Here is a 25,833-nt window from a genome sequence, read left to right as displayed (position 1 = left end):
ATGTAATATATGATCAAATTTCATATGAATGCAATTGACTACCAAAAAAAGTTACTGAGAAAGATGAGAGCATTTTAAATTGTTAGCTAATTTTATAAAACTTTCTTTCAAATTTTATATTATAGATTTTTACAGAGACTGACAAGGAATTGTTAAGAAAACAGAGCAACTTATATTCACTGCTGTTTTTAGTACTTGGAATCATTTCCTTTTTTACTTTCTTTTTTCAGGTATGTTTTAATATTTTAACCTTATTTTAATTGTTCATCATGTCTTACAAATCTGAAATATACTAAAAATTTGCATCTTCATAAAATGTCTCCAACTCAAACCAGAACCTGTATTTATGGTTCTAGATATGTCTTGTGCTGAAACTTTTTTGACCTAGAGCTGCTTGAGTTTAAGAGTGTTTTGAATCTATTCAGACCTCTTAACTTTAGAAATTCCCATCTTGTTCATCAGTCAGACACCTCTCAGCACGAAACTCTGGATTTTCTCACTCATTTTCCATTGTCAGCTAACAGGCAACCTCTCCAGTCCTCACATTCTACCACCCTCCTCTCACCTCAAGCCCTCCTATTTGAATCTGTTAGTAGTTGAAAATCTATCCATCTCCTGCCTCTGTTCTCCAATTTGTTACTTCCCTAACCCTTGTCCAAGGGAACATCCTATATTTCTCCTGTGGGAGACTCCCAGGCCCAGTTTGTCAGGTAACACTCATCACACTGATACCCACTTTCTCCTGCTGAAATACTAATGGTTGAACCTGACACAACAGTGCCACTGAAAAAGAAAAAAAGGTCATAATCATAGTAAATATTTTCATATACAGTCCATTTTATAATTTAGGAGTATATTGGTATATTTTTATCTGTTAAGTGAGCCCACAGAGTGAAATAATACCGTGCTTGGGACAGCAGCATAAACAGCCTCTTGCAGAAAACTGGTTTGTTTGTGGAATTGTCTCATTGCACTAGCAAAAAGGGCCTTGAGTATGGAAGGCTGAGTAGTACAGGGCTGTGATAGGTTTGCTCAGTTTAGAAATGTTCAGGTAATGTTTTTAAATTTGACTGTTGCATTTGACTGAGCCCAGGTTGCCTTAAAAGGCCTTTAATCTAAAATGAATGACCTAAATGTTACTTGTTAAAATCTGACTTACATTGACTCAGACAAATGAAGTCAAAGGGTTGATTGGTAACCTTCTCCTTAAAGCATGCTGGTGAAGCAGTGCTGGGAAATATTGCTATGCTCCCTATATATTTTTTTCATTAATTGTATTTGAATATAAGTACTGTGAACCTACTAGAATTTATGTGTATTAAACCTGGTTTTACATTTGCTTTCTGCAAACAGGACAGCAATATTTTTTACTTTGACATTATAGAGGCAATTTGTCTAAAATATGTATTGAATAAACACAAACAGTGTAATACTAAACTAAGCATTGTACTTTCTCTCAAACAGGGTTTTGCATTTGGCAAAGCTGGAGAAATTCTTACAATGAGGCTTCGATTCATGGCATTTAAAGCAATGCTTAGACAGGTAAAGATAATAAATATTTTAATTTCCAGGGTTTTAAAAAGAATTGATGGTATTGGTATAAAATAACTGGATTCTACATCACAGTATCATACAGAGAAGATTGTTTAAATCAGACTAGAAACCAATTTGATTAATTACATGTGGTTATGCAAAGTGTCCTTAGAGGGAGAGTCTTAAATCAGTACAAGAGCTTTTTATGTGCTCCTTGCACAGACTTAGTTTTACAGCCAAGTTACAAGGGTCTGACAAGTTGATGTGCACCAGCAGTTTCCCATTACCTGTTCATTTGCCTGCTTTGCTTTCTTTGGGCCCTCTCTCCCCTAAAGAAATGCAACACAACTTACACTGTAACTCTTACTTCAAATGTCAGATTTGAATTGTGATATGTACAGATATGTGGTTTTATATATTTATTTGAAATCTCCATACAAGCCCCCAAATCTCTAGTTGTTGCTTGTTAATGCAACATTAAGATTGTGTATTGAAAAGTAAAGCCACTTTCAGAGAGTTAAAATATAAATAGAATATAATGTTGTTAATTCTAAATTGGCTTAATTGTGCATGATTTCAGGATCAGTATTTTAGATTTTGAAATACAAAATATGATAGTTATGGAATTTTAAGTCTTGCACATAAAGCTACATGTAGACACAGAATTTGATTCATGTGAACATGACTATTTTCAATGTGACAGAAAACTGTTGTATTCTGAAAAATCACGATTTATAGATTAGCCATACTAAAAATCTAATGAAAAGGCAACCTTACAATTGAGTCTTGAGGTCACAAAGGCCTGTAATGCATTACCAGGACTTCATTCAATGCATACTACACCTGATAGTTTAAATCAGATATTTGATGAATAAATCATAAACTGTGTACCCCATCCAAACAATTAACTTTGATCAGATAGATAGAACAAGTTGATTTTTCCTTTGGTTGGGTTTGGGTTTGTTTTGGTTTTGTTGTTGGTTTGTTGGTGTCTCATGTCAAGAGGCTTAACAATAAGCCTCTTCAATATGGGAAGAAACAAAAAAAGGAATATTTAGTTTGTAACCTGAAAATGCTTTACATTTAACCCCTCTGCAAACAGCTTTGCACCCATGAGGGAGTGTGACCAAAGAGTCCTCTCCTCCAAGCAGATTCAATGAAGGAGCAGCAGTGAGGGAGGGTAAATTTTACTTTTGGAATCTCTCAGCTGCTCCCCTTCTCAGCAGTGACAATGAATACATCAATGATTCACAAGATTTCACTTCTTTCTAAATATATTCAATGTGCAGTGATGGAATTAAACTTATTTAAATATGTAGAACTGAGGCACTGCCACTTACCAGATTTACTTAGCAGTTTATTTGAAATGTCCAAAATCTGGTCTTAAAAATAATTTTTCTTATTGTAGGATATGGCCTGGTTTGATAATCCTAAAAATAGCACTGGAGCATTAACTACAAGACTTGCTAATGATGCCTCTCAAGTGAAAGGAGTAAGTAAAATTTTGTGTTAGAAGTTTTCCTGTTTGGTTTAGCATGTAATGAAGTTGCAGCTTGGTTTTGACTAGCTGGATACCAGTCTTGATTTTGAAAACTAAAATATACTATAAAATAATTTTTATATTATTTATTTTATATATAAAATGTACTATTATACCAGCTATTGGTATATATATAATAATTATATATATACCAATAGCTGGGAGAGAATGCACTGATGCACTTTATGAAAATTATGGTAATATATATTTACAGACTAATTTCCAAATACATTTTTCTAAAAAAAAATCTATTTTGCTGTATTGTGATCTTTATTATTAAACAAATATATTGGGAATCTCCTACCTAAGAAGTCTTTTTAAAGAGGTCTTATTCACTTAAAGACATGCAAATAAATTTATTCAGTTTACAATCTCCTGCTACTTTTTGGTTGTACAGATTTCTTATTAAAAACAAAATGAACTTCCAGCAATTGACTTTCATTTCTCAGTTACCTTATGGAGATTCTTTATAAGTAAATTCTGTGCTTTCAGGGTTATGTAATATCAAGCTAAAGTACACTGAATGTAATCATTTGTGTATGCTTAAGTAAATTTTTACTGCTACATGAAGTTATATGCTTGGGGTTTTTTCTAAACTGAAGGATTCTGAAGCATCTTTGGCTTTATTTCAATAGGGAAAGTTAAATATTTAATTTTCTTTCTTATTGGACTCTGTGTGATGACTTGTAAAGCTAGCTCTGTGATCTAAAAAATTTGACAGATTTTAATGTTTAGATGTAAATGTGAGTATGTGAGGAGGGTAAAGTTTGTTCAGTTTCAAGAGCAGAATTTAGAAATTGCAGAGTAAATTGAGGTAATTATAATATGGGGAAAGAAGATGTAACAATGATCTAGATAACTTTTTACAAGAGCATTTAAAAACCTGCCATTTTGAAAAATAGCAAAACTGAGTTAAGACTTTCTAAGCAGTGCTTTGAGAATCAGGAATTTTATGGGTGAAAATGCTTTTCTTATTTAAAATACAGTTATGTTGGTAAGAAATGCCTTTTGTTCTTTGTCCAGGCAACTGGTGTCAGACTAGCATTAATTGCACAAAACATAGCCAACCTGGGGACTGGAATTGTTATATCCTTGGTTTATGGCTGGCAGCTGACCCTGCTGCTTTTAGCTGTTGTGCCCATCATTGCAGTGGCAGGAATGATTGAAATGAAGATGTTGGCTGGGCACGCTAAGAAAGATAAACGTGAGCTGGAAGCTGCAGGAAAGGTGGGTCAAGAGAAATGAATCTGTTTCTGTATAACGTATGCAGTCATATTTACCAAAGCATTGTTAATGGATGGATGACTTCTGAGCCCAGAACATTTCACAATAGGCAAGCTCCAAAGACAGCCAGGTACACAGCCAGGTACACTAGCAGACCTACATCACACCTCTTCAATAACAATTGAAGACTTATGGTATTAACCAAATAATATTTTTGTAGTTAAATGTTGGAATGTGCTAAAGACAATTCAGGCATATTCTCTTCTCATTCCTTTTCTAGACATCTTTGTTTTCCTTATTTTGCAACCACTCTCATTTTGGCTTTTTTTTTTCCCATCATCCCTTTTTGGCATGCCATCTATCTTATGTTTATTACACTGCTTTTTTTTTCTCTCTCCTTCTTCATCTTATTAATGTTTGCAGTGATAATATGTATATATCCACTGGTTTCTGTTTGCCATTCCTTTGTTTCTTGAGTGGAAGAGAAAGATGAGAACAGAAAAACAAGAAGGCTAGACTCTTGTTTAACAAATTAAATGAAGGCATTTAATGTCACTTCATTCCAAAAATCTTTTTGGGACAGAATAACTATTTCATCACTTTCCAGATGCTGCTTTCTTCAAGGTAAAGCTTTTCTAAAATCTCTTCTTATGTCCTACTCTTTTGAAAAGTTGCTGAAAAGAAAATCATTTATCTAAGGTCATGCAATTCCATTCCTTTCCTTTCAACTGCGTACATTTCTTCTGCTTCTCTCTGAGGGATGAGCATTTATTTTGTTTTGTTGTAAGATGTGATAGAAAATAGTTGACAATTTTTAGAATAAGCACTAAAGACTTTCTTAATGCAGCATATTGTGAATATTTAGCACGGGTGTTACAAATATTTCTGATTTCTTTTTTCAAAACTGAAAAAAAAAAATTTTCTTTTCATAGTAATGTTAGTTTTCTTTCTCAAGGCCACCTAAGCAAGCACTGGACTACAGGCATTTTAATTAATTCTCATTTTTTAAAAAATATGGGAGTTTTTTTGGTAAAAATAATGTTCCCCCTGCAAAATACACTTTCTGCAAGGAGTTGCTGAGCTTAGGTTACTAAAAAACCTTACTTTATGGTCTTAATTAAACTAAAATTACATTAAATGTATACGATAGCAAAATGCATTGAAGACTTGAGAGTCTTCTGGAGAATCATCAAGTTTGGAAGGGACCTTCTAGGTCATCAAGTCCAACCATCAAGGCAGCACCACCACAGTGACCCCTAAAGCAAATCCCCAAGTGCCACCTCCATCTCTTGAGCACTTGCAGAGACAGTGACTCCACCACCTACCTGGGAAATCTATTTGAATGCCTGACCAACCTAACAGTGATTTTTTTTGTTTTTAATGTCTAATCTGAATCTCCCCTGGAACATTTGTGTATACAAATGACTCAAGTCTAAAGAATCTGCAAGCTAAAAGAAGGTATTCAGGGCAAATATTTACTGCTGAGACTTCAAGCTCTAAGGCACCTAAATAACCTGGGCATTTTGATTGCAGCCCAAACTCTGCAGACTGGAAGTTGAATGCTAATATGCCATTTTTCATGTTGAGTACCTTCTCTATATTTGTTATTGCTGTCTAATGGTTTTTCACCATTTTTTTGTAGGACATTAAAGAGGTCTTATCAGAAAATTCTGAGCATTGTAAGAAAATCTCATTCCTAAAAAGAAAAATGTAAAATGCTTATTTTTATATCAACAGTCTATGATTTTAAGAACCAGTATAAAATATAAAATTGTATTCCAGGAGAATCTTCTATTAATTTAGAATAAGGAATTGCAGCATACTTAATTTTTGATTACAAAAACCATTTGTTTTTCTATTGCAGATTGCCACAGAAGCAATAGAAAATATTAGAACTGTTGTTAGCTTGACCCGAGAAAGAAAATTTGAGTTGATGTATGGAGAACATCTGATTGTGCCATACAGGTATAATAAAATAATTAAGCTAAAAATAATCTGTAATTAATTGCAAACTTTTACTTCCACAATAATAGATTTTTTTAATATTGTGTATTATTTGATGTATAATTTAATTATCTCAGAATTAATGTCAATATTTTGCATATTTGTATTGACAAATGTAACCATCACCAGTCAACATTTTTAAAAAAATTTATTTAATTAATTTTCTGTTATAATATTGGTATCTTCTATTAAAATGTTACTTGATTTGGAAAAATGTTGGTTTTAAGTGAGCTTTCAAAGTGGTCTAATCTAAATTTCCACCTGATTTGTTGGATATTTAATTAAAACTATTTTAATGGAAATTGAATATTACATTAGGCCACTTTTTAAAGTGTTAGTAAGATTGAAAACATTTGAATAATTACTTGCTGGTTTGGGGATGAAAATAAATTAATATAAGTCTGTTTGGACTAAATCAAAATTTAAAAGTCTTAAAGTAAAAAACTAAATAGATCCTATGAATTTAAGTTTTATTTGTTCCAGACTGTGCTGTTTCCTTTTTGGACATCTATGAGAAAAGTAAAGAAAATGAAAGTATATGTACACAGATATAATGGGAAAGAAGTAGAGTGCCACTAACACATCTACCATAATAAATGAGTGGTTAGAGCACAGTGCAGGACATAAAAGATATTACTTAGCTTTTTTCCCAGGCTGCTGGGTTTTGAGTTCATATCTCGTGATTTGCAGAACAATTTCTAACCATTCCCAGGGTTGGCATTGGTGGGATAGCTCCAAGACTTTCATCTTTCTGTTGTTCTAGTATAAATAAGAACTTATTGCCCTACGAGAGAAAAGTGTTTTTAGTTAATGTTTCGGTGTATGTAAACTTTACATTCATAACAGTATCAATTGAAGTTAATTGTTTAATTGTTTTTTGTGTACTAGGATGTCAGTATGACTGCACACTTTGATGAAAATATGCATTCTTTCTGTACAGAAATTCTGTGAAGAAAGCACATATATTTGGCTTTTGTTTTGCCCTTTCACAAGCAATGATGTTCTTTACCTACGCTGGCTGTTTCCGGTTTGGTGCCTACCTAGTGGTAAATGATCTCATGGAGTTTAAAAGTGTATTTTTGTAAGTATCTTTCTTACAATACCTTTTCTGTCTGTTCAGAAAAATTATTTAAGAGCAACAGTTCAATACATGGGCTATGGAAACAAGTATGATTGACTGAGATTCTACCAGTGTGGGTATCAGTGACCTGAATACCCAAGAAAGTCAACCATACTGATTTTTTGTTGCCAACCTAATTAAAGATAGTTAACACAGCTCATTTTGACCAGAAGATGTTAGAAAGTGTCTGCATTCCATCTACTAGCTGAACATCTCTAGCCAGCTGAGTGAATTTTTGGATAGATTTGAAAGGGAGGGTTTGAGCAAAAACCATGTGAGCCCTTCTATATGGTTCAAACAGAGAATAAAACAGATCACTTTATGTAGCTCTGAAGAAAAAAGACAAAGTTAATAAAAACAAATCTTTTTTACTTTGCCTTAAAACAGGCTAAGAGGTTTCATGTGCCAAATAGCTGTTCTTGGTGATGATTTATTTTCTATGGTGTGTGGTAGTAAGTAATAGCTGAAGACAACAGGTTTTTAAACTATTCTAATGTAGCCTATAAATTACATAAAATTCCATAAAATGACATAAAAGTCATCAAAAACTAATAAAAGCATAGTTTTCAACCTTTATCAGTATTGTAAATCCTGCAATTTTTTCCAGCAGAGATGCGGTAGAAAATTAAATCTTTATTGTCACCTTGTTACAAGCTTGAGTTCTTATTTTCATTGGTGCCTTAAAAAGTGATCACTAACTCCCAAAGGTTGTTAAACCCTAGAGAGGAAACCACAGTGAGGATGGAACAGCATTAGAGTAACAATGATGCCATCCATTGATCCCTTTCTTCACAGCCCCAGCTGAGACTTAATATACTAACTAGAATAAAAGAAACTAAAGAAGTTACTGCTAATATGTAATGAAAACAGTGAATTTGGAATGCAGGCATGTTTATCTCATTTAATAAAAAAAGATAAAAAATTTCTGGAGCTAAATTAATAATTAAAGCAATAATAGTTGATTACTACTTCATTCTTTCTAAATTTAGCCCTCTTTTTTCACTGAGTAAAAGTTGACTGCAGCCACATTTCCACTGTTCTTTTCTTCATGATATTTTTTCCCTGATTTCTTTATAGAGTGTTTTCAGCTGTTGTATTTGGTGCAATGGCACTAGGACAAACCAGTTCTTTTGCTCCAGACTACGCCAAAGCCAAGATATCAGCAGCCCACTTGTTTCAGCTGTTTGAAAGAGTGCCCTCAATAGACAGTTATAGTGAGGAAGGAGACAAGCCTGTGAGTAAGCCATGAGTTCTGGGTGATACTATTTACTGGTGATATGGACATCCCTCTCCTCACTTTCTTCAAACTGATTCTTCCTCTCCTTCTGATTACATCCTTATCACAATGCATCTTCGACTCTATCTGAGCAAAACATGGACCAAGTTCCCTATTTTCAGTCCAGCTTTTGCACGTAGAGTCAAAAGGGTATTTGTTTTGAAAATCTCTATTGACTTCTGGAGGATGAGGATACTTCTGCAATTCTAATCATCTGTGAAATTGTCTTAAAAAAGATGTAACAGTGATAATATTTTCATTATAGGAAACATTTGAGGGAAACATAACAATCAAAGATGTGGCATTTAACTACCCAAACCGACCAGAGGTCAAAATCCTTCAAGGGTTGAATCTAAAAGTAGAAAAGGGACAAACTCTGGCTCTTGTTGGCAGTAGTGGCTGTGGAAAGAGCACTGTTGTTCAGCTGCTGGAGAGATTTTATGACCCACTCGATGGAGAAATGGTAAGTTTTTTTGCAAGAACATGTCAACAGATTAAGTGAGGGTTTCTTCATTGGGGTTCTTCATTGGTTTTCTGTGATTTTATAAGTACAACAGGTATTTCTAGTTTTATTTTTAAGTATTTTCAAGTGACTCATTGGGTCTCCTTAATTAAACTAGATGTATGTAAGTCCCAGTTTCCCACATCACAATTACTGATCCACAGTCTCATTATGGCTTTAAATTCAGGACAAATTTCTTGAGGTTTTTATAATAAGAACAGTTTAAAAACTAATAAATATATGTATCTACTTCTGTATGATCTAGTAATAGAATTTTCCATCTATGTTCTTTCAAAAAAAAAAATGAACATTGACAAAAGTATTTTTTTCATTATTTTTTCCTTGCCAGGAACATCTTTAAGAGTATGCCTGCTTATTAAGTGATAGGTTGTAAATACTTTCAGTAATATTGGTTTAAAATGTAGGGTTTCCTATACTATTCATTTAGCAACTTTACAATTTTTTTTTTCACATAGTGGTGCTGTTAATTACTGTTGCTCTTTGGTATAAATGTGCTCAGAGGGTTTAGAAGAATTTTAGAACTTGTCTCTGCAGAGATACTCACAAAGCATAAAACTATAATTAAATGAAGCCTAGATACAATGGAAAAGATTTTTTTGAAGTTAAAAGTGCCCAAAAAGGTTCAATGTAGCAAAGCGATGTGTAGAAAGAGGCAGCATAGGTGCCACAAAAGTGTGTTTAACAAAATGCAACTTCCTTCCCAGTGTTTCTGACCTTGTGTCCATGAATAACCAACAACAGTTTACCGAAAGGTAAAGCACAGACCTTTGCCATAGAAACCACAAAAGTGTTGGACTAATTCTCAAGCTGAGTTGTACTGTGAAGGGAGTGAAAGGGGTTTAGCTTAAAGCAGAAACTGTCAGAACAGCTCTTCACAAAAGTTCCCTCAGTTTGAGTCAGGTTTATTATAACACCTTTTCCATTGAAGAAAAAGATTTATTAGCTGAAAATTGACTGTTCTAGCACCAGCTGTGGAGTTCATAGAATAATCTCCTCCAACAGCCATGCTGTGAAGGGGGCAATTCTTCATAGCAACCACCCAGCTGATCATGTTACCCAGCACAGAGCCTAAGTGCTGCACTGGGTCACTCTAGTGGAGATTTAACAGCCTTTTTAATGTCCTGGTTTATTTGTGTCCAAGGCAACTGTGTAGTTATGAAGCTGATACATTAAAAAAAAATTAAAATTCTATATTTATTTAATAAAAAATGATAGCAATTCAGCAGGCATATTTAGCAGAAGTATGAGAGAGTTGCCAATAAAGAAAACTGGCTGCAAATGACATCTTAAGGAAGTAAATTTCTTCTTTATAGATGCAAAATAGAGGAAAATTTTCCTGCTGAAGAAACAATTGAAAGAACTTTACCCAAAGTTCTTTGAAATTGCTTCAGTGTATCTTATCTTCCACTGTCTTCAAAATCCTAATTAAATATTGAAGTCAAGAAAAGGACTGAGGCAGCATTCACTTCTATTAATTAGAAAATTTTGGAACATAGACAAGAAGGAGGGGAAGGGATTATGTGGGCTGGCAATTGGTAAGAAACAGTTAAGGAAAGAGCTGCAATTGCACAACTGCTGTGTGTGAATTTACAGTGAGTCTCAAATTTATATATAGCCACGTGACTAAAATTTAAAATGTTTCCTTTCTCAGTTTTTTGATGGCAAAACTGCAAAGGCTCTGAATATCCAGTGGCTGAGGGCTCAGATTGGTATCGTCTCACAAGAGCCAATCCTGTTTGACTTCACTATTGCTGAAAACATCGCCTACGGAGATAACAGCCGGCAGGTGTCCTTCGAGGAAATTGTCAGTGCAGCAAAACAAGCCAATATCCATTCCTTCATTGACTCGCTGCCAGATGTAAGTTATTCCCTTTCTTTCCTTCTCAGAACTGGATGTGGACTTAAGTGGCAGGGGAAAACTGTCTGGTCATAATTAGCTGGGGTACAATAATTCTCTGAGATGAAAATACATCTGAAATATTTTTAAAAATATTTTCCTTACTTAATTCTGTTTAGCATATTTATTTTCACTCTGGGAAATTCCATTGTCAGATGGAGAGTGGAACTTTTAAGATCTCAGGGAAGAAGACACACAATTATAACTAACTGAGAGCTGCTACTAAGGGGTGGGGGTTTTAAAGTTGAACATTTTTTTAAAGCTCCTGTCTTTCTCAAGTATATGTAAAAGACTCTGCTAGACTGATGAGTTTATATTTTCTTCCAGTTATACCTAGCCAGAATTTGAATTTCAAGTATTCCTGTTGTCTGAAAATTACTAAGAATTTTTTGCCTATATGCATGAGACAAACACATAATACTATAAGACTGAGCCTCTTGGGTCAGATGAAAGGGCTGCCATGCACAAAATCTTGTCCTTATGCAGTGAGCAGGAAGATGTAATTACAAGTATTGAGAAAGGCTAAAAATTTAATCACATTTCCCCTAAATACTCATCTCACTTTGAATGATTTTTCAGAGTTTGAGCCCCAGTTTTGTCACAGACTTTCACTGACATTTGGTGTAGTGTTGTCTGATTGAGAATAACATTGTCTTTCTAACCTCAGAGTGGCTTGTTGCTTTGAATTCATTAAACACTTGATGTTATAAAGTCTACCAGTGAAAGATCAATAGATCCGTGACAGATAGAAATTCTGGTCTAGAATTTCAAAGCTACTGGTGTGGAATATTCAGATTATGGGAGGCTGGTGTCAGAGTTGGTGTGCTCCAATATACCTCCAAACTGATTTTCACTCAGAGACTGAACTTAATCTGTTTTTTCCAGAAATACAATACCCGTGTAGGGGACAAGGGGACGCAGCTTTCTGGTGGCCAGAAGCAGCGGATCGCTATTGCCCGGGCTCTCGTGCGCAGGCCCCAGATTCTGCTTCTGGATGAAGCTACTTCTGCCTTGGACACAGAAAGTGAAAAGGTAACTTAAGTCCCAGCCAGGGATCTGGAATCTAAACTTTTTTTTTTGATTATGATTACTGTTTTTACTCCCACAGTTTAAAACCAAAAGCTGGAAATATGGCGTCTTATGCAAATTACATATTTAGGCAAATAATAGGCAAATATAAATGTCTTACCCCTCCTTGGGGGAAAGAAAGTATTTTTTACATCTGTATGACAGTAGGCAGATTGAAGTAGCTATGAAGAATGCATTCCTTAGCCTAGAAGTCTTCAGGCTTCAGCTGAGAAAGTGCTATCAAAATTGACACACAAACTACAGAAACCAAAAGGATTGAGGATGGTGCCAGAGAACACCAGGGATTTTTTCTGTGAAACTGTGATATATGGCTTTCTTAAGTTTTCTTCCTTCGCCCATTGCTCTCTGGTCCTTGCTACATGTTCATGGCTAAAATGAAAATTTTACGTAAAAATTGCTAAAACATTTACTTTTTTTTTAAGGCCAAAACTGTAATCTTGATACTACAGAAGTACAATCCAGCTGAAGAAAATGAACAGAGTCTACAAAAATACTTACTATTAATGAGGCAAATATTATATAATATATTATAATCTGGAAAGTTAAGATTTCTACTAAATTTTGATCAATTGTAGACATGAAAAATGAGATTTAAGGGGAAAATGCCATTAAATAATTCCACGATTTATTGTTTTCTTGATTATATGCCAGTTAGGTATTTAAATTTAACCTCTTACTTTATTCTGCATTAATAAGCATAAGGAATAAATACAAGAAAGCAGACATTGTTTTTAATATCTTCTGCCAGTGATAGCTTTAAGAAAATGTGATTCATGAGACTCCCTGTGAAATCATGAGAACTAGTATGATAGCAGCTGGCCCAAAAATATAGACTTCCGTATATAATTAATCAGTCATGAAAGGAAGCTGTGGAGGTCCCCAATTAAACCTCTTTTTCACACAAAGGCCAATACTGAACTCAAACTTAGATGACTTTATGCTGTGTCTGGTAGGGTACTTGAAAATCTCAAGGAGATTCAGTAGAGATGTTTTTGTCCCTGTTCCAGTGCTTAATTATCCTTGCAGTGAATCCTTTTTATATCCAGTCAGAAGATCTCATACAATTTAAAACCATTTTCTTTTTTTCTCCTGCCATGCATCTCAGTAATGAGCCTGGTTCCTTCTAATTCTCTTAACTATCACAGCATTATCCGCTCTAACAGTCTGGACTCTGCCAAGACACAGGCTAATTCTAAATCAAGAAGCTTGAGCAACATATATTCCCTTTCCTTCACTGCCATGTTCAAGCTTACAGATGGCAGTGGAGGTGTATGTCCCGGCAGCTGCCAGAAGAGCTCAGCTCCTGGTTTATTCCTTGTGCAGATTGTCCAGGAGGCGCTGGATAAAGCTCGGGAAGGTCGCACGTGCATCGTGATCGCGCACCGCCTCTCCACCATCCAGAACGCCGACACCATCGCCGTCATCCAGAACGGCAGGGTCGTAGAGCAGGGCACCCACCAGCAGCTGCTGGCTGAAAAAGGTGCCTACTACTCCCTAGTCAATGTTCAAAGTGGGTAATGCAACATCTCAACTCAAGGCAGTATTTATCTCTGAATTGTCACTGTGGCTACTTTTGTCATTGTAATTATTTCAGTATCAACATTCAGTCTTGATACTTTTGGTTTTCTTCATTCCTTTCATACGCTATACAAACCCAAGAAATACTAAGTAAATGTGTACCATTTTCTCTAGTTTTCATTATTCAAACCTCTTTTTTATGTGGCCAAAGCAGATGCCCATGGCACTCATGAAAGTAGAAGCATGCTAAGCCAAATGTAATTATTATTAGCTTGCTTTGAACTCTTTCAAAAATCACACTAATTAGGTGTGAGCCACTTGGAAATATTTTCATGCTCATTAAAAACAGTTTTGCTCTTGTCAGAAATAAACCTCAAGCCTTATCCTCGCTGTGCCTGTGTAAGACAGTCAGTCCTGGCCTATTAGGCTTGTTCATGTTGTGAGAATTTGCAGGTCAGCTGAAGCTTGATGCCAGGTGTCTCCTGTTATGATGAGGAGTTTTAGTAAAGGCCTTGAAAATATGGGGACAGGCTGAAAACAAAGGTCCCAGAACTGTAAGTACCTTACTGATGGTTAGTTGCTGATCACTGAAGAGTTGCAACCTTAAGAGATGGAAAAAGACTGCTTGAAATGAAACAGAAATTAAACAATAGATAAGGAAAAAACCCAAGGCCATAACTGATGGACGAGACAAGGCATCTGCTACAGCCTGGGAAAGTACTCTCTGCAAGACTCTCAAAGTCCTCGGAGTCAGAGGTCAAGGACTAAGAGGCTCTCTAAACACTGCAATATTTTATACAAGGTGAAAATCCTGGATTTGGACTTGGAGGAGGGGGAAGAAAAGCTTCCTTTTCAGTGTTGACATCCTTGGTTGAAGAGTTTTTGAACCTGAGCACTGCCATGACTGAGACTCGCAAGGACTGTAACCATCGGTCCTGAATGCCTGCCAAGGGCTCTGGGATATTGTATATTATTTGCAAATATAGGATAGCTGTTAAGGTAATAACTGCTTCGAACATGTTGGCATTTGCCTCTAAAAGCTACTAAACAGTAAAAATGTATTTTGTTACTGAGTATTTATGCAGTAAAGTTTTGTTTTTAAGTTTAAAACTGTCTTGATTAATCAATCGTCTGCACTTCCGTCATAGAATTTCTCATTCCCTGAGATTTATACATATGGTCTGTCATACCCACACCCAGATATTTACTCACACAGAACCAGTCTGTAGCTAGATAGGCCATATCAATTAGGCTCAACCATGGACTAATTACACTCTACAGAATATTGATTGATGCAGTCTCACTGTATTCCTGTTGAATCACATACCTGTTTTCTTTTGTTTCTGTCTTAGATGGAAAACCAGTTTGACTGGAAAATTTGTTTGTTTCTGTTTATGCATTGCTTGATACAATGGGGTTCTTGTCTGTCAATAAGGATATTACTCTGCATAAAAATATAAGTTATAGTTGCAACTGTAAGAATGAAATAGGTACTCTTCAACATTATAGTCTGAAGACTCAAGTAAGAACAGAGAGTGATTTTTTAAAATTAAATTCTGGATGTTAGTATTTTGTTTTTAAACTAGTATTTTTAATTGTTGATGATACATTTTCTAATTATTGGATTAGGAATGATTGAGTTATTTCACCAACTCATTCAAGCTCTTCATGAAAATCAAGATAACACTATAAATATTTTAGCAGAAACATCCGAAAACCATTTTTTTAAAAATTTTTGCCATATAGTTTAAAATATATTTCAGAAATTCACGTCAAATGCAGAAACTTTCCAAAACAATCTATTTTCTCCATTCTTTTCTCCTACATTTTAAAGAAGTATTTGTTGAGACTTATGAAAAAGTTTGTATAATAATTCCAAATCCACTCTAAGTGCTTGAACAGCTATGCTGCTGCTCACAATTACATCCTTTTCAGAATTCTTTTTCAGAGGACCCTGACAGCCATATTGCTACAATTTAACTACGGTTCAATACCTCATCATTTGGCACAAAGCCAAGAGGACAGACAAAGATACCTCCAAAAATGTGTTCTTCATCATATTCTATTCATAACCCTTTCAATTGCAATGGCTTACCCAAAGGAAGGGTTGACTGAACTAGGACAGCTCTGCTTTAAGGACCATTATTGTACCACATCTTTCCAAGGGGCTGAAGAGATCTCACTCCTTAGCTCTGCCTTTGCAGTTAGGCTCTAACCATTCTGGTTCCCCTTGAAGTCACAAGACGCCTGTCTGAGCTCTGAGTCCTCCTTGTTGGAGCAGTCATTTCTTGTCTTTGCCCATGGGCACCCTGAACACAGGGTGATATGTATCTGTTGTTGTTCTGAAATAATAGGCCTTCTTTCCTCTGTCTTTGAGGGCCTGCAGCAGTTTCAAGCAGTACTCACTGTTTTGAAGGGAGGTAATTTAATGTTTTCCACACATTTCTTGTGCCTCTAGACCACATTTCTTGTGCTTCACTATCTTTGGAGCAAGTCTTTATGGAGATGTCAGCATTGACACCACCTTGGCAATCCTAAACACATTGCAAGCAAATGCCACTGACTGTGGGGAAACAGAAAGCAAGGACTTACATTCAACAGTCTGATAGCCCTCCTGCTGAAATGATTAATCAAAAGAGAGTTCTCAGAAGAAAATGATGATTTAGGTCTAGAAAGTCATTCTTACTGCAGTTTTTTATCTTGCTGTTAAACACCAGTATCCTATTGCTCGGCTTTCTTCAGCATTTGATTCCTGCAAGGATAATTGGCTGTTCCTTATGCAACAAGTATCTCATTTCTAAACCCTTCTATCTATAATACCTGACACAGAATGAGAGCATGAGTAAACTCCTCATTCTCCCTCACTTTAAGAGTTTCTGAAAGAGTATTTCTCACCAGCACTGTAGACCATGCACCGTGTCCAAAGGAAGAGTATACATCAGTTCTGGATCTCCACTAGTCTCTTCTTCAGGCATTCCTTCAGAGTTCTTCCTGAACTATTCCACATGTTGGGAGAAGTTCAATGGTCTTCCTCCCTAAAACTGACTCCCCATCAATCAAGATTTAGCGGAACCAGTCCTCCTTTCTTGCAAGTAAATCTTTGAACGTGGTGTCTCTTTCCTAATCCTATACTTGCATCAACCTTCCTGTGAGCCTAATTTCTGTAAGACACTAAATATCTCCTTTAAACATTTGTTAATGAGAAATCCTTGTAATCATTCATAGCACAAATAGACATAAACATAATATCTTCCTCAAGGTGTATCATCTTTTTTTACCTTTATAGCTATTTGTCATACTCATCTCCCTCAAAATCCAGTCTAACTTGTAGATTTGATCATTGAAAGGAAACACAAAACTTGGAGAAAAGAAGAAACTTAATACACTGCTTGTGAATATAGGGCAAAACAATTCAATTCTTGTGCAGAAAAAGCTACATTGCAATACGGACGGCCTAAACAACTGTTATTGGCAAGTACTCAGTCTTCTAGACAAATTGTCTAGAACAATGTTGTTTAATCATAAATTCATTCTGTATTTCCAAGAGATCATTATTCTATCATTATCATTATTACCTTAAGGTAGTAAATTGAAAGCTGAAAGTAAGAAACAGGACTGGCAGCAACTTCAAATTCTTTGCTGTGAATTTAATGGATTCTAGAGCTATCAAAAGTAGAGAACAGGAAGGAAAAGAGCAGCACACGCAAGGACAACTATCTTTAGTAATCCCTGTTATTGAAAGGTGAGTACATTTCATTTTGTCCTTGTGTGCTTATTTCTGTATACATTTCATTCCAGTAAAGATGGAGATCAGTACCATAATGCTGTTGCTGTAGAGATCTGGCACAGGACTGCACATAACTCACAGTGAGTATTCAAACCTAAGTAATTTCTTTAAGCAAGTCTATCTTCTGCAGGGTTCAAAGAGGTCTGGGCAATGAAGACTGGGGCACATTTCATCCTGCTCTAGAGCTGCTGTCACTGGCAGGTCAGATTAGCAACAACCTTGTATTGTATCTCTCCATAAGAGGTGAGAGATGATCATCATAAATACCTACATTGTTAATGCCTTGGCATAGAGTACATGAATCACACCTTGAATGAGTGCTCTACTAAAATTAGCATCTTAGATCCTGCGTTATGTAACATTTTATAAAAGAGAATCCATCAACACTGGCTGCAGCCTTACATTCACTAAGCCAGAGGCATTTTTGATGGAAATACTAGAAATTGTATGGTGCTGTTTTAAAATGTCCTGACATTTAAAGTTACTGATGTTTTAGGTAACTTAAATGTAAATATTGTGCTTACATATATAATATCTGAGTAGAAATTATGTCATTATTTTGCCTATTAAAGGAGACAAATATGTTATGAATCTTTTTTGAATACACAAACACTTCTTCTAAGATAAAATAGTCTGGTCCTTACGTCATCCAACAAACAGAAATTGTTTTATTTCCATGTTAATTCTGATTTGGTTCTCAAATCACAGATGAAAAAGGAGGAAGTGAATAACTTGATTAATCCAAGAAAAAAAAAAAACCTCAGTTCATTATATATACAAGATGTTAAAATGAAGCAATGTTGAGGGGAGAAGGGATGCATATCTATATGATACAGGAACTGTGGGTTCCCACTTACACATCAAATGTCCATAATAAGGACAGCTTTCATTACAGCAATATATTAAAAAGCCAGAGCAGAACTTAGAAAGAATTAAGGTACCACAGAATCATAAAATGACTTGGGTTGGAGGGGACTTAAAAGAACATCTGGTTCCAACCCCTCTGTTGTGGGCAGAGACACTTTCCACTAGACCAGGCTGTTCAGTGCCCCCTCCAACCCAGCCTTGAACGCTTCCAGGGATGGGGCATCCACAACTTTTTAGGCAACCTGCTCCAGTGCCCCACCACACTCAGAGTAAGGGATTTTTTCCTACTACCTGGTCTAAGCCTGCTCTCTTTCAGTTTGAAACCATTTCCCCTTGTCCTGTCCCTACCTGCCCTTGCAAGCAGTGTAGGTGCACCATGGCCAGCATTATTTACTCTCTTCACTGCTGGGGCTGTTGTGTTAACACTGGCACCACACTTTTTCTTTCTAGGTACTCTTCTCTTTCCCCAGGATTAACTTCTTACCTTCCCTTTTACATATATGACTTTTTGTACATCTTTCATTTTAGATTAATCAATGTGCTTGCTTGTTGTAGAAACTTTTCTGTCATTCTTTGACATGCATATATTTAACACTGTTGTAAAGCAATACATCATTCCCATGTTGTTCAACAAAAAAACCCCAAAAAACAAAATCCCACAAAAAACCAACAAAACAAACAAAAAAAAACCCCACAAAAAAACCCCAAAAATAAATAAAATTTTTGCACATATTTCAAGGGAAGAGTAGGAAAAGACGCCATGGAATTATGATGGATTTCTCCATCCATCAGATGAATTACTAATATAAATTAAGTTTTCCCGGGATTTTCTTTTAGATAGTTCACAGAAGATTTATCTATATGTATCTGTCTATTTTTCACTGTAAAAGAAGATGAGTTATTAAAGATCAGAGTTATTTACATATCTTCTGAATCAAAACCAGCTTAGACACTGTTATGCATATTAGAGCTGTGAATTCCAGTTCTGGATGTTAATATTTCCCTGTTCAGCTTGTTAATGGTACATTCAATGAAGCATACAGCAATCTAGTTTTGCAGATGTTTATAATTTTGTTTCCTGCAATTTCCTGAGGAGCTTGATAGATAATCTGAAGCTTGGTTGCTCACTTGGTGCTTGTATGTAGACATTTGAAATCTTTCCTCTGAAGATGTGATTATTCCTCCTAGCTCTCACTTCCACACTAACTGTGAGACTTTAGCTGTAGAAAAAAAAAGTATGTGATTTCCATCTAAGAATATTTCATTTAAAATGAAAATAAATTTCAAAATATCTTTCAAAATTTCTCTTTAAGTACTTGTGAAAATTTGAAATGCTAGAAGTAATTTCTGTTTGAACTTTAGTATCAGTTTCCTTTGAGTTCATGATGAAAGGTATATGTTTTCTTCTTTATTACTCTATTCTGTAAATCAACAATTTTTCTTCCTATGGCCATGTCTTTAATTTGCCACATGATGGCCACATTTGTTCAGAAAGTGGCTACACTGATCTGCATTATCTTTTTTTCTTTTTACTTCTTCACTTATGTCTTGTTCAACTCAATATATGCAGTATTCTTCTAACCTAAACAGCAATGTTCTCTTTCCTGCCTAAGGGGTTGGCACATCAAATTTACAGTCCTGATGCCATTGCTGCCATGTCCTTTAAAGTCAGAATTCCTAAGACCTAGGCTAAGGCAGTAGACACTAGCTGCTCTCCCCAGCTCCTACTGTGTCAAGCAGACCTGCTGGAGGCAATCCAGGATGGTAGATAATGTTTATCTCTGCATTCAAATCAAAGGCCTTTCATTTGTTTCTTCCTAATTTGATCTAATTTGTCACAAAACCTATTAAGATAAAGGAGGAGGATAGAGAAGAATCTTCGCATGTGAAAAGTATTTCAGAGTATCACAAGAGCAATGAGGTTTTCATTTAGTCTGGATCATTTGATTCCAGATACAGAGTTTGAGTTCCATTTTTTTTGAGTGACTTGCTTCTCCAAGAGAAATTTCTTTCAACACCACTATCATTCTACATTGAATTTCATGTGACCTCTACATTTTACAGAACAGATATAGGAATTTAGAAAATAGGGTATTAAAATGCCACATTTATATTGAAGTGAAGCAGTCCACCTGTGAGACATTAGGCATTTTACCAGCAACACTGGTATTTTATACTAGGTGAATTTAGTATTGCTTGTTAATAAGATGTAAAAGCATTTCACAATAGCTTAATTTTGCAGCTGTGGGCAGGAAATTCAATGTTTGGTTCAATTTAATATACCACAGACTTTAAAACAGATGTTCAATGCACTTTTGTATCATGTGAATATAAATGTGCACAAACACTACTCTTTTTTGTGTCCAGTAGCAGAAGAAGAAATGATAGGTCCAATTTCATTTGAACATGAGAAAACAGTTTATTATTGTGAGGGTGGATGAACACTGGAACATGTTGCTTAGAGAGTTTGTGGAGTTTACATTCAGATATCCAAAATTAAAATAGTTATGGCCCCAAATTACTTGTTCTACTTGGCCCTGCTTCAGCTAGGCCTTGGACTAGACAATCTCCAGAGGAGCCTGTCAACCACAGCCATTCTGGTTTTCTGTGCAGGAAAAATGGTGGTCAGCCATGTGGATCCAACCAATTAAATATATCCATATACTCCATATGGTGGCTTTCAGTATGTCAAAACCATTCAGTACATCACAAGTGTATTAAGAAGTAAATAGTTATGAAAAAATGCTTGAACAGAACTTCATAGACTTCTGTACAAAGAGTACGTAAAAGTCTCCCATGCCTCAATGACTATAACATGACAAAAGGAATGTTATAGAAATACCTCATGACCTCTGCTGACTGCCTGAGGCAAAGAATCAGATTTGGGTTGTGTCTGCCAAAGGAGAAAGAGAGTTGTTTTCTCACTCTTACCAACAAGCCATCATGTCTTACAGGACATTGTTTTGACATCATGACAGTAAACCATGGCTTTACTCAGTGAAAGCCAGTTACTGACAAATCTTTGTTGATAGGAATTGCAAATAAGTAATTACAGGTCAGCCACAGGCAGCTGGATACTCAGAGTGGATGCTCAGGCACTGCCATGACTGCTTCTCTCTGCTCTTCTGAGAGCAGCTTTCCCCTTCTCCTCTGCCACCTCCTCATTCCACTGCATTGATGGAAGACCCTCAAAGGCCACCCTGAGAACTCATGATGAAAGGAAAACACTGAGTTCCTCCAAGTTTCTAAGAGCTCTCACACTATCAAACCTCATTCTGATCAGGTTTTTTTTGGTTTAATGTTTTGAGCTTTAGTTCCTTCTCAACCAACTCTATCAAACTCTAAAAGATAACACCGATTTCCTAGTTATAAAAACAGCCATCCATTAAACTAATTCTAGAGAGAAAATATAGTATAATTTAAAGCTTATTGTAAAACTCTGTGGCAAATTTTTCTTTATTGGTACATCAGTCAATAATTTTTCTAAGAGATTTTCCTTACACTCTGATGGGAAAGCTGGAAGAAGAAGTGACCAGGTAATAGGAAAGCTTTCAGTCAAGTCATGGCTGTTCTTTTTTGTAATAGAGATCTCAAGTGAATGCTCTCTAAAGATTATTCTAATTATTTTGTTAATCTTATTGCAAATATTTCACAGAACAGTAGGAATTCAAGTTTTGTCATGCCTTTGAGCTAACATTATTTTATGAGTGAGGGAGCACCTTGCATTTTCCCACCTTGTGCCAGATCTCTTATACTCTTCCTCCATGCCCACATCTTTCCCTCCTCATTGTCCCCTTGCACTCCCCTGTTCCCATTTTGCCACCAGCCCTGCCTGATTTGCAACTTGGTTTCTCTTCTTCCTGCCACAACTTTCCTGTTTATCCTTTTTCCTCCTCTCTGATGCTTTCCCTCCGGCGTCAGTGGGTCAGGGCCACAGAGCGTGAGGCACAGCCCAGTGCACAAATCACTGCCACACATCTTGCTCTGAGGGGCCCTGGGGAGGGATCTCTCACAGCTGGGTGGTTTTAGTGGCATCTCCGAGGTTAAAGAAGGAATAGGGGGAAAGTGCAATGTTCATTCAGGTGGTGGCTACTTTTTTCATGGCATTTAGAGTTGGTTTTACAAGAGGCTGGAAATTGACACTTGTGATTTTGGCCTTCAGTCCTCTTATGGAATTCTCATCAGGTCTCCATGCAAAGATATGAAAAAATATGAGTTTTCAATAAAATGGTGAGCCATATCTTCTATAATCCCATTTGGTGTCTGCAGGATTTAAAAACACAGTCTGTCTCTTAGTGAATTTATATCTTGTGATATAGGTGTGACTAGCTGCCTGATGACACTGGTGCAACTGAAGAAGAGCAGTGCCACCAGCATGGAGTCAGATATAATGCTGCAAAGTTTCCACATGTCAGCTGTTTCTATAACAGTGGCTAAAGAGATTTTTCATTTTTCTAATATATTTTTGCTGTTGATTTTTTTCTTTTCATTTCTTTTAGTAGTTTAAAAAGGCACCACAAAGCATGTAGAGATGGAGTTGCTTTCTTACAGAGAATATGGTCTTACAGACCTCATAAACCCAGTGAGAATTCCAAACTAAAAGGACAGGCACATGGCAAAAAATCCATGACTAGAACACTAAAATACCAAGGTCATGCACAAGTGTTTATTTGTATTACATTATCAAGTACCAGTCTTGCCATCTTTTTGATCTTTTATCTAAATATAAACAGCATGACCACAAACCCCAGCAAGTTTTGAAACTCAGAATTCAATAACAACTGTTGCCCACAGAAATCATGCTCCATCTCTTCATGCTCCAGCTCCCAGTGTTACCTGGCTCTGCTAAGGAGCATCTTTGGGTACCTTCACCAATAGAGCATCTCCCTTGGGTCACCCAGTGCTGTTCCTCACTTTCATGAGTGGTTATCCCTTCTACCTGCTCATCCTCAAGGCATGTTTCCCAGCCACTTCCTACCACGTGCTGCCACTAAACCTGATGTAGGTTTTTCCTCATGGCTCAGAAGCAGAAAGTCCTTCCCTGTTACAGAGACCAGGTCTTGTTTTTGCAGAAAACAAGTGTATGACCTCACTTTTTTACTCTACTGCTTCAGGAAGGGTGCTCTACTTGTTTGAAGATTGAACATCTCTTTCTAACAAAATAGATGCACAGTTTCTGTATATTAATTTATTACTGGACCAGCACTGAACCTTTGCTTTAGTAGCTCCCTCTTATGGGTTTACATCCTTGTGCTGTTTATAGAAATAAATCTTAGATTCTCTCAAATGGCATTTTGCTAGGGAACAAAATTAAGTCATTTTGGTTTTCTCATACAGTATAGGTTTTCACTGATCATATTTTTTTTCATTTTGTCATATTGTATTTCACATAATTATGGTTCATCTGCTTCTCTTTTTACTACTCTCCAATATAATTTACTTAATTCTGTAAGATATTCTGGTATTCTTTTGTCCTGGTCTTCTCACTGGTTTTCTGTACAAATCCTCTCAGTTTTGCACCATTGGAAAATTTCATAATCATGAGTATTGCTTGCATGCTCAAGTTATTAATTTAAGTAAGAGCAATAAATCCCAAGACTGAGTGAAGAATTAATGTTGTCAGCTCCCTTGGGTATTATTACATCTCCATGCTGAACACCTCTGTCTTCCTTCAAACTCTTTTTTACCCTACTGTTCTTTTATTACTTCACAACTATTGTTTAATAATTTAACTCATGGCTTTAGGATAAATTGGCATTAATGAAGTCCCAATGGATTTATTTTACTGGGTCTAGCCTCTCTAGAAAAAAAAAAAGAGCACTAAAGAAAAATAATTGGGTTAATTCTTTGCTTCACTAATTCATGACATAATTTATTGCCATTTATTTTAGACTATTATTTTCTTTAGGATTTGTTTGCAAGCTTCCTGTGCTGTTTCTGTAGAGATATAAGTGCAATTTCTCAGGTTACTGTTTCTGTTGTAACTCTTCAGCCCCATGTCTCTATCCACAATTTGAAAATAATCACTAAAAATCTTTGATACTACACCAGTATTATGTTGTCCAGGTAATTCAACACTCTGGAATAAAGAGTTCATGATGACCATGAGAAGCAGATTCCTTCCTGACCATTTTCCCTTTCAGGTCAGATGTGGTAGTTAAGATACCCCAAATCACATTTGTCACCCTGCTTTTGGCACCATGCACTTTTGTGGGGATTTTTTATTTTTTTAAAGTTAAGGCTGAATGACAGCTTCAAGGCCATCCCAGGTGCAATTATAATCTAATGCTTTTTCATTTCCAAGACACATTAAATGAAAACCCATTGTTGCAGACCTTTTCTCTGTGTGTTCATCTGTAATTACAGAAAGATAAAATTGCTCAGTATATCACAAGTATAGAGAGGCAGTCAATACATTTTCTTCTACTCTTAGCAAGATCTTTCTTGGGCTTGGATTTCTGTGCACAAAAATATTTTATACATCCTCAATGTGCTTCAAGGGAAATTTATGCATATACACTATGAAAGAAAGAGTAATTTCTTGTATGTTCTAGGGGTTTTTTGTGTTTTTTTTCCTTTCAGGTACCAAAAAAATAGAAGATGTCAAACATACTGCAGTCAAACAGACAGTTATCAAACAGGCTGTATCAGCCAACATCTCTATGGGTATTGCTTTCTTTTTGATACATACATCATAGGTCTTGACCTTCTGGTATGGAATAATTGTGATACTTCCTAATTTTAATAGAGTTCACAATCCCAAGATTCTTCTGCTTGATGAGGCAACATCAGCTTTGGATACTGAGAGTGAACCAGCAGTGAAGGCAGGACAGGACCAGGTCAGCACTGGTCAGTGTTGAAGTGCTCTTTTCAGTGCCTATGGAGTTAATTAACAATGTTGTGGGTAGGACTGAACAGCAGCAGGCCCCCAGACAAGCTTTAGTCCTTTCAGCATCAGAGAGCTCAATGTGTGCTGAGACCTAAATATCCACAAGCAGTTTTGGGCATCCCTGTGGTTTGTGCTCCTATAAACACCCAGCAAAGCAACAGGAAAACAGCTCAGGGGTTTCTGCTGCAGCAGCTGCTACAGGCTGACTGCTGTCTGCACCCAACCTGCACACCACACTGACAGTTCAAGGCAACAGCCAATCCTGTATTTCTTGCTGTCTGCTCTAAGCATGCCTGTTAACCATTTACAAAAGAATTCCACCTATTACCCAGTCGGATTCAATCATTTGCTGATTTATTCCCCCCTCTGTTTCTCTACCTTACTATGCACCCATGCTTATGATCTGGATTAAGACAAATCCTCACCATTGCATAAACAGTTTCAGCAATGATCACAGTTTCTCTATGGACAAAATGTTCAGAGAACATTTTCACAACATACTACCACAGGAGAAGTACCTAATCTACCTTCTCATTGCAAAACAAAGATCTTGCAATCCCTGATGT

At 36.1% G+C, this 25,833-nt stretch overlaps 1 protein-coding gene across 2 annotated transcripts in view; it reads left to right on the top strand.

The window, feature by feature from the left end:
- ABCB1 (ATP binding cassette subfamily B member 1) overlaps positions 1-14,803 on the top strand; it is a 48,471-nt gene extending 33,668 nt beyond the window's left edge. Inside the window, exons 20-30 of one of the 2 annotated variants that reach the window (XM_058814951.1) lie at positions 126-230; positions 1,465-1,542; positions 2,942-3,025; positions 4,097-4,300; positions 6,162-6,262; positions 7,242-7,382; positions 8,499-8,655; positions 8,963-9,160; positions 10,872-11,078; positions 12,003-12,149; positions 13,530-14,803. In XM_058814951.1, coding sequence (XP_058670934.1) covers positions 126-230; positions 1,465-1,542; positions 2,942-3,025; positions 4,097-4,300; positions 6,162-6,262; positions 7,242-7,382; positions 8,499-8,655; positions 8,963-9,160; positions 10,872-11,078; positions 12,003-12,149; positions 13,530-13,724 — 1,617 coding nt within the window. In that variant the 3' untranslated portion in view covers positions 13,725-14,803. The remainder of the gene's footprint in view (positions 1-125; positions 231-1,464; positions 1,543-2,941; positions 3,026-4,096; positions 4,301-6,161; positions 6,263-7,241; positions 7,383-8,498; positions 8,656-8,962; positions 9,161-10,871; positions 11,079-12,002; positions 12,150-13,529) is intronic. The other variant, XM_058814958.1, reaches the window with a different exon arrangement.
- The last annotated feature ends 11,030 nt before the right edge of the window (positions 14,804-25,833 follow it).

This window comes from Ammospiza caudacuta, chromosome 1 (genome assembly GCF_027887145.1).
Source record: "Ammospiza caudacuta isolate bAmmCau1 chromosome 1, bAmmCau1.pri, whole genome shotgun sequence".
Lineage (NCBI taxonomy): Eukaryota > Metazoa > Chordata > Aves > Passeriformes > Passerellidae > Ammospiza > Ammospiza caudacuta.
The sequence above is the reverse complement of the archived record's forward strand: the minus strand, read 5'-3'. Positions and strand labels throughout refer to the sequence as shown.